The sequence below is a fragment of the Ictalurus furcatus genome, chromosome 8 (genome assembly GCF_023375685.1).
Source record: "Ictalurus furcatus strain D&B chromosome 8, Billie_1.0, whole genome shotgun sequence".
NCBI classification, from domain to species: Eukaryota; Metazoa; Chordata; class Actinopteri; order Siluriformes; family Ictaluridae; genus Ictalurus; species Ictalurus furcatus.
This window is the reverse complement of record NC_071262.1, coordinates 9,354,121-9,373,950: the sequence shown is the minus strand read 5'-3', so window position 1 is coordinate 9,373,950 and position 19,830 is coordinate 9,354,121. Positions and strand designations below refer to the sequence as shown.

Here is a 19,830-nt window from a genome sequence, read left to right as displayed (position 1 = left end):
GTTACTCCACCCTTGGTTGGGTCTCCTTTCTTGACAAAGCCTTCACCAAACTTTATTGGAAAAACTAATAACCTAGAATCAAGCTATGCGTTCTCCAAAAACATAATCAATTTGAAGAACTAGGGGATCTAATTTGTTTTCACTATTATTTCCTATTATACCAATTGCTTTACATTTGAGACTAGACAAAAAACACAAACCATCCATGGTTAGAAATTGAGGATAGTTTAATTAAAGAGCTGGCCATCAGAGGCATTCTGTTCATAGACCAAACAATCATAATAAAAAAAAGCATAACTGTCATAAATATAACACTATTAGCACTCTTCTAACCACCTGGTGGAAAACAAACAAACTCCCTAATCACAGTTTCTCTCCATCTGATAATACCCCACTGTGGAATAATCCCATGTTCTTATTTAACACTAAACCTTTTAAGTTTTCAGCATGGAGTCAGAGAGAAGGAACCAGCTTGGGAGTGTTATTCAGTAACAGCTTGTTTATGACCTTCATAAAATACCGGATCACTGTCATTTAGCGTTTACTCAAATGAAACAAGCTATAAAGAAATGCATCAACATCAGAAACCTTCACAAATACAGTCCAACTCTCTACCTAAAGTTACACTCCTTCAAACCGCATAAAAATGTTGGTAAGCATATAAAAATTCATATTTTCTACAAACAACACAATACACACATCATTTCCAATTGAGAAATGGACTGCTGACATAAATGACCAGCAATCTGACATCAATTGGCAATATACTGTATGTAATAACATCTTCCCAATGTCCTCTAAGTCAAAATTAATACAATATAAAGTACTTCACACAGCTCACATTACCCATAAACTGAAATGCATGGGATTCACTCACACTAATACATGCCCACACTGTCCAGCATCCACAGATGATTACTTTCATTCTGTATGGCTCTGTACTTAGAAACAAGATCCTTGACCTCAGATAGGCCAATTTCACACTTCTGGCTTTGTTGCTTCCGGGAATGACTGCTGCCGTGTAATCTGACCTCGGGTAAAAGCGATGGCTGAGTCCAGAAACAAGTCTTTCTGGAGTGTGCCTCAGTGCAGTAATTCAAAACAAAAACAACCATATTTAAGATTTCATGATTTTCCATCAAATGAAAATCAAAAAGAGGAAGCGGTTTGTGCAATAAGGAGAGAAGAAGGGTCTATGTCCGTGATTCTCAGAGGCAGCACGTTTGTGTATAGTCAGTATTTCACCGCTGCCGACTACATTCAAGGAAGTTCTGGTCTGAAGATTGATGCTGCTCCAAGTCGTTTTCAATGGAACAATTGTTATGTACCACCTCAAAAGCGGTCTGTGTTTGAGAGCTCTAGTGCAGGAAGTGGTAGGAAGGAGATTTTGCTGTAAGTGGGCAGTAAGTGTTTCTTTTTTTGTAAAAATAAAAAATCCCATGTAACATTGTATGATAAATGCATCTATAATCGTATTATTCTATAGATCTAGATCTAACATTTCTTTGTATTTTACAAGCATTATTATTTTGTGATAAGACCAGAACCATACAGGCATATTTCTTAAACTTTTCCTCAAGGTTTTTCAAGAAAGTTTTAAATATCACTACCAGACACTGACTAGACAAACCAGGTGCGCTAGAATAGAAACTTAGCAAATACACAGGTGTAATGGCAAATCCAAAAATGTGGGTGTCTCAACAAGAGGTTTGATAATGACAAAAAAAAAAAATGCACTGGAAGATTCAAAAACATGATTGCATTTTGAAAAGGTCATCTTCTGAAGAGAGAGAAAGAAATCCAGTTAAGTAATTACTCAGCATCTGGCAGAGTCGTCTGGCACTAAAGTTTCAGAAATGGTCTCCAGTGGTGTTCTAGGGCACACTGTTGCTGAGAAAGAGATTTTGTAGAACGGCAAAAGCAGAACAGATACTCTCATTAGCCAAAGACCATGAAGTGCCAACCAGTGATCAATCCCATAGAATGATGAATCCAAATCTTTAAAAAAAAAAAATCGAATTAAGGTGCCAGTATGTCAGAAAAAACAGCTGGTAAGAAACACAGTGATGCAGATTTCTATGAATCCTGTGTCTTTCAGCATGATCGTAACTTGCCCAAAATATTGAAAACAAGTGCGAGTGGAAATCTGATGCAACCCACAGTACTAAAACGACCGTCTATCTCAGTATAATTGATGTATGGGATAATTTAAGCAGGGAAAAGCAGTCAGGTATTTCATGGCATTGTGTATTTTAGGAAGATCAATTACATACCTTTTTAAAAAAATCTTGTTATTGTTGCATTATTGTTTATTTGAAATAGCTTAAAATTATATATGGTAATTTCAAGCAAATATAAACATTTGTGGATAAACTGATATTAAACATCACTTTGCTTAGTACTATTAATTTCCCCAAAACAAGACTGCCTGCTAACCCTGTCATAATAAATGATTAATCTTACACTATGCAATTAAGAGATTTACTATACTACCCACTGAGAAAGCCTCAAGCCAGCGTTATGTTTGGTTTTTTTTTTTGGTTTTTTTTGCTTACTCTTACAGTACGTACATGTGTTGTAATCATGTATGCATATTCTTCCTGATATGACGTTTTTTTTCCTTGCTTGGCTAAATGAACAGTCTTTAAAGAAAGTGTCCTTTGAGGACATTCGAGACGTGCTGCTGGAAATTCTGTCCATGGAGACACAATGGGAAGTGGCTTCCCATCGTCTACCACAACAGCTTGATTAAGAGTATTCGCACAATGTAGAGCTGGACAATCAGATGATAATAATGTAGGAGCAGGATGACCTTTATATGACCTTATCGAGCTGGAGGCGAACACGTGATGCGTTCTAAAAGAAGACGTCCGTAGCTGAGTGCGTGTTTGAGAGAGCCAGGAGGCTCCATGGTGGCTAAGTAGGGTTCAATCAGCGACAGGATCGATCTCCCACTGCTAGACACATAAGACACGAGCATACGCAGCGTTTCTGTTACTAAATCACTTAAACCATTTGTTCATGGTGTTGCACTGTGTATTTAAATAATAGGGTAATTGATTTATGACCCTTTCAAATTTACCCTGCAACGCGGACGATTAAACCACATAAGCTTAGGAAAGTGGTGTTATTGCTAAGATGGCTCTATTGTTGTTAATATACTATATGCACAATGGAAGTGCATTACTGCTTTTAGTTTCATTCACTACATGCAATCCAATTATATAGGATGAATTCTGTTTGTATCCCTCCAGCCTGTTTCTCATACCTCTCACAATTCACAGACTCTGTGAGGGACAGAGAGCTATAGACAGGTGTAGGTGTTTCCTTCCCTGATGTCTTTACAGCCACTGGCTCAGATGAAGTAAAATAAAGAAGAGAGAAACCAGAGAGGCAATGACATGCACAACCAGACAGACACGGAGAGGAATCACAATAAGAGACAGAATGTTGTTTTCCTCCTGTAGAATGCCAGCCATGGTTGTCTCTAAATCCAGAGAGGTGATGTACTGGGGGTTTTCTGTGCTCAGCAGAAGTGGAAAGTCTTGTCGAGAGATTTTGCCTGTGCCATTTTTGTTTGCTTTACTGAACCGCTAAATGGCAACGAGCGAAAAGCGGCGCCGCAGGCCACAGCATGAATACATCGAGAGCAAGGAGAAGGGGGTGTGGAGGTGAAGTTGGTGTTGAAAAATAAATGTAAGTGTTTCTGGCTGCGTTGCTCAGTTGCGTCCAGAGAAGGCAATATAAATATTGCGACCGAGAAAATGAAATGTGGCACTTGCTAGAACATAGCAACCATCTGACATGAAGAATATCTATACTTATGTTCCTTGCCATAATATAAGAAAAAACAACAACAACAACAACAACAACAACAACAGAAAAGCAAAAAAAAAGCACAGGATGAAAAACTGTTCTTGTGGAAGTTTATGCAGAGCCACTCACCAGTGCTGGATTTAATTGTCTCATTGCCTACAGTCTGTCCCAGTAAATCATACTGGTTTAATCGGGAGCTCTCCCCCTCCACCACCACCGAGTTTGAGGCGTTCTTTGTCCAGGTGTACGTCACCTCTGTTGTTGTGTATGCATCTATGGAATGCGAGTCACACATTTATCACCTCAGTAATCTGACCCTATAATCTAAGGTGATCAAAGGTGAAGAGTGTTGCACTCACAGCTGCCAAATTTGAGAGGACAGGAGTGGAAATCCATGGGAAAGTCCTCAAGATGCATTGGACACTCAGCATGCACCGTCAACCTGTCACACACACACACACACACACCCACACACACACACTAAGTTCCATGAAAAGCATAAAAATAGAAATGCATGTTATTCTTTTATTATTTTTTTTAGGTGAAAATGAAGGAATAAGGCAGCAAATGCCATTTAAAAATAAAAAGTGAAAATAATAAATGTGCTGGACGAAGCGCGATTCCTGGTGGTGTTTTTCCCATTATAAGACTCTCGCTATTACCCCCTAATATCATGATGTGAATAACATTCCCTTTGAAAAGGTCAATCACATTATATTAACAAAGAGAACTGTAATGTACTGCCCTCAGAAAGAGATATAGCATTTATATATAGCAGCTCTCCCAATGTATAAGTTCAAGAAAGGGCAAGATGTTTTGTAGGAAGCACTTTGGTTTTGCTAGTTCCATGTTGAAATCTATACAGAAATTAGAATGATATAGTGTAATAGTTAATGTTAGATTACACCACAGAGAGGTTAAATTCTTGAATCGGTTTTATTTTTTTCTAAAACAGCATGGCTTTGACAGTAGTTCCGGCTGTAAGTTAAGTGATACGTTTATTTTTATGCGCTCATTCTAATGTCATAATTTCTATAGTAACAGCTCAATCACAAGGACATGTATGGCAGATGGTCTGCATAAACTATGGCTTATATAACACATTATTATAATTTTTTTTTAAATGGTTGCGTTTTTAACAAAGACAAATGTACAGTCGTTGATATGATGAAGTTTTCTGTTAGTAGACATTTGCCTAACATCTCTGGATGGAGTTTCGGATGTCAGCACTTTGTAACAATCAGTTACAAAGTTATTTGACAGAGGAAGAGGTTTCAGGACAGACGTGTTCACGCTTTGTGGCTTCTCTGTCAAACGACAAGCCGCATATAAAAAATAAAACCAATCTTATTAACTTCTTGGTGAGAGAACAACTGTTTGCAGCTACAACAATGTACTGTAAGTGAACCTGTCTCATGGACGTTCCATTACATTAATTGCAAGTATAAATGGTTAAACAGTATGATGTGTTGTAATTATTGGAAAATCGCAGTGATATGTATAAAATGAAAATAATCCACTGCATATCACACCACCCCATCATCGGTTATTTTCGTAAACCAGCACGGCCAGTTGTGTGCTATTATTTATGTATTAGGACTCCGGAATTTTATTTGGTGTATAGCAAGTGAGGCATGAGACAAACATCAGGCACTCTTGAAGCATCATTTAGAAAGCAATGAGATGTCCACTGAATCAGCAGTCATGTTTTCAGTATCAAGTTACCGGTTAGGAAGATGTTCTCAATAAATGTGATAATATACGCTACCGGTCAAAAGTTTAGACACACTCATTCTTTATTTAAATTTTTTCTCACACATTTTAGAATAATAATAAAATCATCAAAACTCTGGAATAAATGGAACTATGGGAATCATGTTGTGATAAAAAATCCCCCCAAAAAATCAAAATAATGTATTTTAGCATCTTTAAATTCGACACCCTTTTTGCCTAGAATTTCCAGAAATGTATTCTTGCCACTTACTCAACCAATTTCTTGAGGAATCCCCCTGAATTGCTTTTTAAACAGTATTAAAGGAGTTCCCACCTATGCTGGACACTTCTCAGCTGCTTTTCTGAATATTTCGGAATGTTAAGTCATCCATTTAAAAAATATATTTTTTTTGTAAATTAAATGTTAGTTTTCTAATGAAAGAAATGAACATGTTGGCACAATTATATTTTTGTCACCGATTTCAAGCATTTAAACATACACCTTCAGATCATGAGAAACATTTCAGTCAAGTGTCTCCAAACTTTTGACTGGTAGTGTATTTCATACAGCATATTTGAAAAAAAAAAAAATACAAACGAGTAGCTCCAATCCTATCTGTAAAGGGCCGGTGTGGTGCAGGTTTTCATTCCAATCAAGCAGAAGCCACACCTGATTCCACCTGTTTAATCAGTTGATCTTAATGATAGTCTTTATTGATCACATATACATTACAGCACAGTGAAATTCTTATATGTCAGGAAGCTGGGGTCAGAGTGCAGGGTCAGCCATGATACAGCACCTCTGGAGCAGAGAGGGTTAAGGGCCTTGCTCAAGGACCCAACAGTGGAAGCTTGACCCCTCGACCTTCCAATCAGTAAGCCTGAGCCTTAACTGCCAAGCCACCATTGCCCACTGCCCCAATTTTGACTTTTAATAGACTCAGGTGTGGCTTCTGCTTGGTTGGAATGAAAACCTACCCATACCAGCCCTTTCCAGATAAGATTGGACACCCCTGTTCTAGATGATTAGTACTGTGTGATCTTCCATCTGAAGAGTTTTGATGTTCTGCAGCATATACTACCTACAGCATACTATGTACAGTATCTCACAAAAGTGAGTACACCCCTCACATTTTTGTCAATATTTGATTATATCTTTTCATGTGACAACACTAAACAAATGACACTTTGCTACAATGCAAAGTAGTGAGTGTACAGCTTGTGTAACAGTGTAAATTTGCTGTCCCCTCAAAATAACTCAACACACAGCCATTAATGTCTAAACCGCTGGCAACAAAAGTGAGTACACCCCTAAGTGAAAATGTCCAAATTGGGCCCAAAGTGTCAATATTTTGTGTGGCCACCATTATTTTCCAGCACTGCCTTAACCCTCTTGGGCATGGAGTTCACCAGAGCTTCACAGGTTGCCACTGGAGTCCTGTTCCACTCCATGACGACATCACGGAGTTGGTGGATGTTAGAGACCTTGTGCTCCCCCACCTTCCGTTTGAGGATGCCCCACAGATGCTCAATAGGGATTAGGTCTGGAGACATGCTTGGCCAGTCCATCACCTTCACCCTCAGCTTCTTTAGCAAGGCAGTGGTCATCTTGGAGGTATGTTTGGGGTCGTTATCATGCTCGAATACTGCATACTGATCATGCTCTGCTTCACTATGTCACAGTAAATGTTGGCATTCATGGTTCCCTCAATGAATAGACGTATGAGTGCTGCCAGCATTGCTGCAGAGGTTGAAGGGGTGGGGGGTCAGACTGTCAGTGCTCAGACCATACGCCGCACACTGCATCAAATTGGTTTGCATGGCTGTCATCCCAGAAGGAAGCCTCTTCTAAAGATGATGCACTAGAAAGCCCGCATACAGTTTGCTGAAGACAAGCAGACTAAGGACATGGATTATGAGACCAAGATAATCTTATTTGGTTCAGATGGTGTCAAGTGTGTTTGGCGGCAACCAGGTGAGGAGTACAAAGACAAGTGTGTCTTGCCTACAGTCAAGCATGGTGGTGGGAGTGTCATGGTCTGGGGCTGCATGAGTGCTGCCGGCACTGGGGAGCTCCAGTTTATTGAGGGAACCATGAATGCCAACATTTACTGTAACATACTGAAGCAGAGCATGATCAGTATGCAGTATTCCAGCATGATAACGACCCCAAACACACCTCCAAGATGACCACTGCCTTGCTAAAGAAGCTGAGGGTGAAGGTGATGGACTGGCCAAGCATGTCTCCAGACCTAAACCCTATTGAGCATCTGTGGGGCATCCTCAAACAGAAGGTGGAGGAGCACAAGGTCTCTAACATCCACCAACTCTGTGATGTCGTCATGGAGGAGTGGAACAGGACTCCAGTGGCAACCTGTGTAGCTCTGGTGAACTCCATGCCCAAGAGAGTTAAGGCAGACACTTTGGGCCCAATTTGGACATTTTCACTTAGGGGTGTACTCACTTTTGTTGCCAGCGGTGTAGACATTAATGGCTGTGTGTTGAGTTATTTTGAGGGGACAGCAAATTTACACTGCTCTACAAGCTGTACACTCACTACTTTACATTGTAGGAAAGTGTAATTTCTTCAGTGTTGTCACATGAAAAGATATAATTAAATATTGACAAAAATGTGAGGGGTGTACTCACTTTTGTGAGATACTGTATATTTACTCACCTCATGGTGTAAAGCAGAGTGCCATCATCCTGGATACGCAGGAGCTTATTAGGCATGGTCATGTTGTGTGCCACTGATTTCTTCCCATTATGAAAGAATGTGTCCGGAGTCCAGATTTTGCTGGCCATCAGGTTGTTGAGACGCAGGATGTTCATTGGTCCCTCAAATTTCAACCTCTCATCTTTCCAGCTCTGCCTGAAGAACACATCTATTGTGTATTCCTATTTAAAAAGGCAAGAAAACAGAGAAACATAATGTTCCTTTCAGTGCCCAAGGTCTTTCTAGGTGTCACTGTATTGTCAGCACAGTTTGTTTTCCATACTAAAATAAAGGCTTTTTCATCTTCAAGTTTGAAAATAATTGAAATCTGTGTGTAACAATGACAGAAGCTTTCATCTCTGTTGTTAAACTCACTGCAAATCCTTAATTTTTTTTTTTTTATACAATTACTGACGAGGGCATGTTAATGCAGCAAATCTGTACTGTTGAAAGCAAATCTTTCTCAAAAGCATTTCAAGCTACTGCATTTTTTCTTACTGCGGTTCACGCTAAGGAACACTCACTCATTGATTCTGTCAGTGTGAGCTAGCAGAAAGTAATATTTGCCAGTACAACATTCAGCTTAAATCTTTATCAAAATGACTAATCCTTATCTTAAAATCGTAAACCTTTCTAACATGATGCATTATTAAATTTACCACTTGAGCCTTTCAAAGTTAAGGTCATCTAGTGGTGCTGAGTGCACCCTATATTGGGATGATGGGATCATGTGACCACACAGTAGAAGGAGAAGTGCCTAGAATGGGAACTGGCTAGGAGATGATCAAAGTATTGACAATGCCATGCAACAATCAGGAAAATAATGTTTCATAAAGATATAAGGCAGTTTTGCCATTATTATTATTATTATTATTAGTAGTAGTAGTAATAATAATAATAATAATAATAATAATAATAATAATAATGTGGTTATTACTAAAGGACATTATACAGTAAGCCATTACAGTTATTAGTACAGAATTAAACATTAAAATAATACAATAAAAACACCTTTGACTCAACAACACAGTATATAACCAAAACAGAAAACAAATATCAAAACTGAAAAACAAAATAAAACAAAACAGCAAAATATAAATATGTAAAAATAAAACTTGCATAAACAATATAATAAATTGTGATTCATTATTTTTGGCATTTGTTTTATTGAATTTTTCTTACATTCATCTTGTTATTATGAAAAGCAATTCAACTGGCTGAATTTCTGCTGCCTCTATTTATACTGAATTGAATAAATATAACTAAACTGTATGAGCAACATGCCAATATCTAGTATAGTATAAAGAAACTCTCACATTCAATTGCTTTTATTTCCAGCAAATTTCATAATGTGTAAATATTTGTATTAACATAAAAAGATTCAACAGCTGAGACATAAACTGAACAAGTTTCACAGACATTTGACGAACAGAAATGGAATAATGAGTTCCTGAACAAGGGGGTGGGGGGTGGGGGTGGCTGTCAATAATAAAAGTAATAGTCGGTATCTGGTGTGTCCACCAACTGATTTAAGTACTACAGTGCATCTCATCCTCATGGACTGCACCAGATTTGTCAGTTCTTGCTGTGAGATGTTACTCCACTCTTCCACCAAGGCATTTGAAAGTTCTCGATCACGTCTGGGGGGACACATGGTTACATGTAATTTTCCACTGCAAGGACGATCAGCTGTCCTTCCTGTCTCATGGAGCACTGTCTTAGGCATCTTACATTACAGACATTGCAGGTTTTTTGCTCTGGACACATCTCCAGTCCTCATGTCTCCCTGCAGCAGGCCTATGGCATGTCCACTCAGGTGAGCAGGAACCCTAGGCATCTTTCTTCTTGTGTTTTTCAGAGTCAGTAGAAAGGTCTCTTTAGTCTCCTAAATTACTGTAACTGTGACCTTAATTCTCACTGCCTTTAAAATGCTAGTGTCTTAAAGACTGTTCCACAGGTGCATGTACAATAATAGTTTATGGTTCATTGAACAAGCATGAAAAACCTCGTTTAAACTCTTTCCAATAAAGATCTATAAAGCTTCTTTGGATTTTACAAAATTATCTTTAAAATACTGAAAAGGGGACGTTTCTTTTTTTGCTGAGTTTATAATGCCATGAAATTAATTATATTAGATTTAAAATTTTTGCTGCTTGGAAAATGCCAAATAAAGTAAAGACAACAGCTTTGGCACACTGTTTGTTAACAGTAAAACAACAAGCTGTTAGTGTGAAAGTTCTGTGTGGTATCAAGTGCAGGATAATGCAGGTTTGTCTGGAGCGCCAGCAAAAGCACTGATGTCTCTATTTGACCCTTGCAGTACAATCATCAACCTTAGTGGGGGCAGAAGAGCAGTACAGACACTAAACAATTGCTGCCCTTTCTCAAGCCATCACATCCCTGCCACCTCATTTTCCCATTTCCTTTCATTTTTCCCACACCCCAGTGTCTCTCCATGGAAAACTGAGGCAAGTGAAGAGCTGCTTAATCATATCAAAGTGACTTACAGCATCCCCTTTCATCCATCACTGACTTGGCCTGGCCTCTCCTCTGAGTCTGAGGGAAGCCCACTCTGTATCGCATTCACACCGCAACACTAATTTAATAGATACTGTGCAATCTGGTGGAGGTATGGCTCACTGTAGACACCCAGGGAGAGACATGACAGCAGCTAATGATTAAAGCAAACTGGGCCGTAAATGCAAAATGTAATAAGATACTCATGAGTTCTCTGGGTTCCCTGTGTTTATATGTGTAGACATGGGTCCTACTTTATTAGTTGGGTTAGTCTGGTTAACCCTGGTTAGCACTTTAACTCTACTATTTCCTTCTATTTGTTTCTTCTCATGTAAATGCAAGATTGAAAAAATACATTTATAAATGGGCATTTCACTGGAAATTTCCTCATTAAAATATAGGGCTGTAATGATACACAGAATTCTAATTCAACATGATATGATACAGTGGTGTCTGAATATGTGTCTTAGCTTTCCATTTTCGATTGATTAACACATTTAACATGAGAAAAGTGCAAAAATTGAAACGTACAAATGATACAGTGTTTGCGTGGTCCATTCAGACTCTTAGCAGCAAATATACATTTTCTGTTTATCTGCAAACTTCAGAGATCAGTAGAGGATTGGCTCTGAAAATGAAAGTGCGAAAGATCCTAAAGCAGAAGCAGAGAGGAGCAGCAAAACAGGATTTAGAAAAAGAAAAATGGTTTTTACTAACTGCCTCAAGTCCTTTAGATATAGCATCAAGATCTTAACCCTAAAGTCAATACCACTTGACAACAAGAGATAAAACACCAGATACATGAAAAGGCCATTCATCATCATTAAAATGGATGTGTAAAAACAAAACAAAACAAACAAAAAAAAAACAACCACAAAAAAACAACAACAGTGCAATCTTTAGATGTTTAAGACCATGTACAGCCCAGCAGCCCTAATCATTTCTTACAGACGTGCATAATTCATTAGCGGCTACTCCAACAGCCCGATCAGTGATCAAAGGTTGACTAATGTCGAATGCCTAATGCTGCAGGTAAAATATCTTGAAAGAGCCTGAAGTTTATGTAACATCAGGTTAAAATTAAATTAAATACAGAAAAATCATTTTCAGTAATTGGTAGGGGAACAGCGTGTACGTGGGATCCATGAAAGGCTCCACTGTCGGAAGAATGAGAGTGAATCCATTTCAAAAGGTGCAAAAAAAAAAAAAATGACAACTGTCAAACCCCTTGAAATAGAGAGAGTGAAAGATGGTGCGGTGAGGAAGGAATGAGAGAAAGGATGAGCTCCAGGAAATGTGTGGAGGAAAAGAAATAGGACAATTTGTCTTTGAAAATGAAAAATATATCAAAGTAAAGCCTGGACGTGCCCGTTGAGCTTGTGTGTCTCTTCTATGGAAAGGGGACAGCCTGTACATCAGTAACAAGGAGGGCAAAAACGATGATTTGCATTAATGTGTTACATTATACCCTGAATGAAAGAGGAGAAAGAAGACAGCAGTGTACAGGTCCCTCTACAGAGCTAATTTAATCCGGCATGTAGCTGAGAGAAGAGAGCGAGAGGAGACACAGGGAGACCTGTGGTAGAAGACAGAGGATGGATTATGGAGGATTTGGACAGAGAGCTAGAGAATGGAACCAGAAGAAGGGCAGAACTGTGGAGGGGAGGTGAGACATGTCCTGCTGGTTTGTGATTCTTTGAGCTTTGAAGCAGCATGAGAAGTGTTTAATCTTTACGCAGACAAGACAGAGCTGATGTGCTAAAGCAAAGAACGAAGGGATCATGCACAAAATACATACCATACAGGAGTGTCTGACAACATCTGATTGCATTGTATACTATAATGCTATTAAATGGATAAAAATATGAGCATGATAAATGTAACTTTATAGGAATTATGAATTTATGAAAATAACATGTTATAACAAGATACGAATAAAAGGCACACTATTTGCATTTCTTTCCTTCCTTCCTTGTTTGAAGTAGAGATGTGCATCAGGACTGGAAGCCCGCAGGATGCAAAATAAGTATGACGTTTTGACGTTCATCCAGATGTGAGCAAGCTGTCAGATATGAAGCTTGCAAGACAAAGAAAGACCACATATTTTGGGAAATAGAACTAACAAAATATCACAGGCAGGTACGAAAAAAAAAAATTAGCTGTATATGCACGTTTCTATTTTGGACTAATTATGAACTCGAATGATGTACGTGGCTGATATTGAGGAGCTGACCGAGCCAGAATTCATACACCATGCTGACAGATGGCATTTTTCTCCACTGCTTTCCAGTGTTTCCCAACTTCATAATAGTGGGGTTCATAATTAATTAAAAAAAACAAACAATAAAAAAATCCTTTCCAGTTTAGGACACGCCAACATCAGGTTTAAATCCGGATACCGATATTTGTAGCACTCAAAAGACACAGATACAAATAGTATCATTGTGCTCCACCCGTAATATGTATTATACGCACATATATATATATATATATATATATATATATATATATATATATATATATATAAATATCTGCATACACCTCCTGTGCTATTTATGAACAGCTTTGCCTCCTTTTGCACCCCATGCTGTGTCTGATTCCATGCTTAGACTGCTTTGATTAAAACCTGCATTAAAATGCTGCTTCCTTTGGCTGCGTCACTATTTGAATCGATAATGGAGACAGCTGCGCTGGCGGATCCATGAGTCATAGAGCTGCTTCCTCTGGCTTATCAGGGGAGGAGAATCTAATTCAGTGTGGCACGTTTGCAGTCAGGTGGCATCACTTTTCATTTCACCCCCTCATATGGCAACATCTGATACCGGCAGGGCCACCACGGGCCATTGTCAATTTACTACTGGCCCCTACACATATGAAGTGGCTCTTTGTCTCTCACATGGACAAAACTGAGCAGAGGAGGGGAAACAACAATGTTGTCTCTAACATTTATATCCAATATATTTCAAATATATATTGAAGTGAAGATAATATTGATGCACTGTCACTTTATGAAAGTAATTTGATGGAGGAATGGCCCATTCCTGTCTATTACCATCTACCTGCTCTTTATTTTTTTCACTGATCAACTTTGACACAACTGTAACCTCTGTTTTTCTGTGCATGTGATGGAGACGTCACAACAAAAACAACCAAACAAACCCCCAAACAAAATACGTGGCTGCCACTAGTGTTTGTCATATTTGTTATATAAGATGGCTATCAAGCGTAGAGAAGAACCTAGCATTGCTGACCAGAACTAACCAAATAACGATCTATTTTTGGCTAAGCAGTGCTGCATACAGCTGTGCTTTTTTTGGCTCAGCGCATGGCCTTTCCTCGTAACCATAAGTACGAGATTTTTAAAAACATTGTTTCCGTTTGGTTTTCGTTTTATATATACTGTATGGGGATGTGCAAAGATTTTGTAATCGATTTTTCCTTTCATTTTCACCACCACCAGCATGCGCTTTTTAATTGTCGATTAATACAATGATGCCATGAAACAAACCATGATATCTTTGTATTAGGTTATGATACCATGAACATTTAGATCATAACACCTGAACAATCCCCTTTCATGAGGTTACTTCTGTAAAATAAATATGACCATTTCTTTTGTGGCTTTTTAAAGATTAAGTACAGTCAACTCACCATATCAGTGTCTGAAACAGGCCCAAAACTGGTGACGTAGATATCAGTCTTCACTGTGGTGACCCGATCTGCAAAAGAGAATGCGGGAAGAGGCAAAGACTCATTTGATAATGCTATTTTAAATGTTACATTTTCATATCATGTCATCATATTACATTTTCACTACTTAAAAAATGCTAAGAAAAGAAAATTCTACAAGCATGTTTGTTACCTTGAGTTCAGATTCTAACCTCACAGTGCCTAAATTCCCATGTGAAATAAAAAGATGTCTTGAAGTGCTTGTAAGTACTCCTCAGCGCTGTCTTTTGTCATGTAATATCGGAAAAGGGTTAGAAACTACGTTTCCCATCAGCCACTGCACCATACCACATGTCTCATTCACCTGTTTCACGTTTAACTCATTAGCACTGGTGTGTATATATATAGTCACGTTCAGCACTACACTGTTGTCTTGCATTGTTTGTGCTGTTCTTATGTATCATGTTAAGCTCGTCCTTGGTTCATGTAAGTGTTGTATGGTGTTTTGTTTGATTATTAAATGTTTTACTGATATTCTGCATTTGTATACGCCTCTAAATCAATATCGTGATAGAACGCAAGATCGAATAAATAGATGCAACAGATTTTTTCAGTGTGCAAGAGGCCCTTTTTGAAAGGGAAAAAACCACGGTGGGAGAAGGAAGGGAGATTCTCCCTTCCTTCTCAAGGCCAATCAAGAATGGCTGATCAAGGCCAATCAGGAATGGCTCGACATGATGTACTCCCTCAGGGCGTACCTTGAGAAGGAGCCTTCCAGCCAGGCGGAAACCATCTCCCAGCCTTCTTGCCCCACTAAGGACATTGATCCGCCTCCCTCCCCTACTGTGGATCTTGTTCAACCTGCTGAGTCAACAGAGAATGTTGTTCAGCCTCCCTGCTCAACTGAGGATGCCGCTCAGCACCCCTGTTCAGCTGAGGACACCACTCAGCATATTTGTTCAGCTGAGGATGCCGCTCAGTCTCCCTGTTCAGCTGAGGACGTCACGCCGCTTGCCGGTGCAGCCAAGAGCCCCGCTTTGCTTCCTTGCTCCGCCTTGGACGTCACTACGCCAGGCTACGCTTCGGACAATGCTCCGCCTTTCTATTTCACTGAGGACGTCGCTCCGACCTTCCTGCTTGGTTGAGGACATTGCTCTGACGTCCTGCTCGGCTGAGGATAATGCTCCCCGTTTCTGCTCCACGGAGGACATTGGTCGTCCCTCATGCTTGGTGGAGAACTTCTCTCCCCCCTCTGGCCTCAAGGAGAGCGTCGCTTCCTCCTTTGTCTTCATGGTGAATGTCGCTCCCCACTCGGGCTCTGCCTTGGGCTTCGTTCCCACCACAGACTACGCAGTAGCTCCATGCTCAAGCTAAGCCGGTGAGATGTCATCTCTCTATGGTGAGGAAGAGACTAACCCACATCTGAAGCTCAGTAAACACGTTAACTGTCCTCTATCCATCCCCACGAGGGAGGACACACTATGGAACTCTGAAATGCTTAGGCACATCTGGTGTGCCAGATCCAGGACCCCTTCATGAACTGGTTACGCACTTCGAGGGGGTGGGTCTGTCATGTAATATTGGAAAAGGACTAGAAACTACATTTCCCATCAGCTACTGCACCATGTCACATGTCTCATTCACCTGTTTCACGTTTAGCTCATCAGCACTGGTTCAGCACTTCATTGTTGTCACTGTTCTGTCCTTATGTATCGTGTTACGCTCGTCCTTGTTTCATTGTAAGTCTTGCATAGTGTTTGATACTTTTTATTAAATGTTTCACTGAGATTCTGAACTTCCATCCACCTCTAGATCAATATTGTGACATCTTTTCTGGCTCTGCTTTGTGTCTCTGCCACTGACGGACTCTATCTGTCTCACTTTCTCACTTCTATTTTGGTGATTGTCATTAAATAGGTATTTCTCTTTCTTCTTTGTCAGGCTTTCCATGTCATTCTGCTCACCCTTGCTCCTGTTTATCCCTGGATGACTCAGAAAGATCCTTGTCTGGCTTTTTGTTCTCTCTGTGGCGGCTGTTCACACTTAGATGTGGATTGTTAAGTGTTGCTCATTAACGCTAAACAACATACAATCAAAATGACCTCTGGGATCTTGATCAGGCTCGGAGTCCTCAGTCAGAGACTGTACGTTAAAAAATCAGGTCCACATTCTGTGTAAACAGTAGATAATAGAATTTATTTAATTTACCATTCGCGTGTGAGACATGTACCAACTAAAGATGAGGAATATCTAATGATGTAGTTTATCAGAGAATACAATAATCAGTTACTAAGAAAAACAATGGCTTGCATTCAAACAAAAGCTTGATTTCTAAGCAGAGATAATCTTTCAGTTTCCTCCACAAGAACAACAGAGAGCATTTTTCTGCAATTCCATATATGCCCAAAAAGTATGAAAAAATAAATTAAATATTATTGTTTGATACACACATATGCTTAAATTAAAAGCAGATGCCCTGAAGGGGTTGGCGATAATTTACTGTTTAAAACTGAGGAGTGCTTTCAGAGCCCCAGGATGATGTTCTGGTTTATTAATAGATATGTAATGTAGGTTGGTTAATTCCCCTCAGAGGGAGGAAAGAATGGTGCTTTCAAAGGCCTAGCTTTGCCTTGATGTTTTTCGCCCTGTGCCCCGACTCTCATAATGCTCTTTTTTTTGCATTAAAGTGCTTCAAAATACATGCTTCCATCACAGAACACTCCTGGAGAGACAAAGGTCAGCTCATACATACAAAGAACCTCTCGCCTTCAATGGCTCTGTACTCTGTCCTTTTTTTTCTCCAAGGTAAAACATGATGTGAATAATTGCAGTGGGTCACAGATGCAGACATTCAACAAGTAAGTGGGAATGAAATGAATAATAAAAAAAAAAACTGGGAAAACCCCCCCACCAGCCACTCTTATAGGAACACCTCTACACCCGCAGGGTTGGGAGGTTTACTTTAAAAATGTATTCCATTACAGTTACAAATTACTTCATAAAAATGTAATCAGTTACGTCATCCAAGTATCACAATATCAAAGTCATGTAATCTGATTATTTTTGGATTACTTCAAGGTCACGTATGTAAACAAAGTCAAGAGAAAAGCAATATGATCTACAATACTTTTATTTAGAGCTTAAAAACATGTTCATTGTTTGGATTTGTAATAAAATAAATAAATAAATAAATAAGCAAAAGATCACTGTGCCTGATGTGGGTGACATTACATCATAAAAGCTGGTGTGACTATATTCTGGGTGGTGTCTATATTTTGCTATGACAAAATATTCTTTTCTTTGGTTTTAAATGAAAACAATTGTAATCCTGCTAGTATTCATATTGCTTTTTTATTTTTACAACATGTACCTGTAATCTGATTACTTTGTTTTTTGACCTAAGTGTAACGGATTAGTTACCAGTTTTTTGTATCCTGATCAACGTATCCTGATGTAACGTCGTTACATGTATTCTGTTACTCCTAAAGCCTGTACACCTGCGTATTCATGCAAATATCCAGTCAGCCAATCGTGTGGCAGAAGCGTAATCAAGAAAATTCATGCATATGAAGGTCAAGCTTTTTAGTCAATGTTCACATCAAACATCAGAATGGGAAAAAATGTGATCATTGTGACTTTAACCATCGCATACATGGTTGTTGGTGCCAGATGGGCTAGTTTGAGTATTTCAAAGTGATGCAAAAAAATAAACCACAACCAGTGAGTGGCAGTTCTGCGGGTGAAAACGTCTTGGTGATGACAGAGGTCAGAGGAGAATGGCTCAAACAACCACTTTTTGAGCAGAAAAGCTCTCATAAATTCCCAGCACATTGAACCTTGAGGCACGTTGGCAAGGACTCACCTAAACCGGACAGCCAAAGACTGGGAAAAGAGGTCAAAGTTCAAACTGTTTTGCATTCTGAGATGTTTTTTCGCTCACTCTGACTGTAAAGAGGGTTATTTGAGCTACGTCATCCTGTCGGCTCGAACCAGTCTAGCCATTTTCTACTGACCTCTCTCATCAAGGCTTTTTCACAGTGCAAAAAATATCTTAGCAAGTAATCATACTGTATCTTAAACGTGAGCAAATTTATCTAATATTTCTTATTATAAGATTTTTGTAAATCATACTTTTATTTTCTTTCTATTCTATTTTCTTATTCTACAGACAGATCATTTGCTTCTTAAAATAAATGCTTAAAACCAGAGAAATTATCTGCCAATAGAACCAGACCATTTCAAGCTTGCAATGAGTAAAATATATCTATAGAAATAAGTTTATTAATCTTATATTTGGTTTATTGTAGTCTTATAATAGGAAGCACTACATAAATATGACTATAGTCAATATATTTTCAATTGCTAAGATGTCATTTTTGCAGTGCACCTGCAGTGCTGTTGTTCTCTGGATGCTTTATGATTTTTGCACCATTGTGTAAACTCTAGCGACTCTGTTGTGCATGAAATTCCCAGGAGATCAACAGTTTCTGGCATCAACAACCATAGCATAGTCAGTCACTGAGATCACATTTTTTCTGATGTTTGATGTGAACATCAGCTGAAGCTCCTGACATGATTTTATGCATTGTTATGCTGCTACATGACTGGCTGATTAGATAATTGTATGAATGCACAGGTGTTAAGCATCCTGATAAAATGGCAAGTGAGTGTATATTGCATTAATTCACCAATAAATGCAAGAATTACTGTATGTAGGCATATATGCATTTTCATTCATCTTCAATAACTGCTTTATCTTGAACAGGGTTATAGTGAATCTGGAAGTTATTGAATCTGGAGAGAACACTGGACACAAGATAAGAATACATTTTGAATGTATGCAGGAGGATCTTGGTCCAGCTACATTTGAGAATATGCAGTGCAAGGTAATGTTTGGGCCAGCAACTTTGGGTAATGTTCACATCAACCAACAGAATGTGGAAAAATCTGATCTCAGTGATTTTGATCGTGGTATGATTGTTGGTGCCAGATGGGCTGGTTTGAGTGTATCTAAATATACTGATCTCCTGGGATTTTCACACACAACAGCCTCTAGAGTTTACTCAGAATAGTGCAATAAAGAAAAAAAACACCAAATGAGTGGCAGTTCATTGGATGGAAAATCCTTGTTAATGAGAGAGGTCAATGGAGAATGGCCAGACTGGTTTAAGCTGACAGAAAGGCTACAGTACCTCAGATAACCACACTGTACAATTGCGGTGCGCATACAAGTATCTCAAAATGCACGTGTCGATCCTAGAGGCAGATGGGCTACAACAGCAGAAAACCAAGTTGGGTTCCACTTCTGTCAGCCAAGAACAGAAATCTGAGGCTGCAGTGGGCATAGGCTCCACAAAACTGGACAGCTGAAGACTGGAAGAGTCTGTTTCTTCTGAGGC

General features: G+C 39.1%; 1 protein-coding gene across 2 annotated transcripts in view; it reads right to left on the bottom strand.

Moving 5' to 3' along the window:
- Positions 1-19,830, bottom strand: part of LOC128611208 (gamma-aminobutyric acid receptor subunit alpha-2) — a 59,054-nt gene that overhangs the window by 22,293 nt on the left and 16,931 nt on the right. For both annotated transcript variants that reach the window (XM_053630554.1, XM_053630556.1), the window contains 4 exons: positions 14,414-14,481; positions 8,207-8,427; positions 4,176-4,258; positions 3,946-4,089 (listed from right to left, as the gene is read on the bottom strand). In XM_053630554.1, coding sequence (XP_053486529.1) covers positions 3,946-4,089; positions 4,176-4,258; positions 8,207-8,427; positions 14,414-14,481 — 516 coding nt within the window. The remainder of the gene's footprint in view (positions 1-3,945; positions 4,090-4,175; positions 4,259-8,206; positions 8,428-14,413; positions 14,482-19,830) is intronic.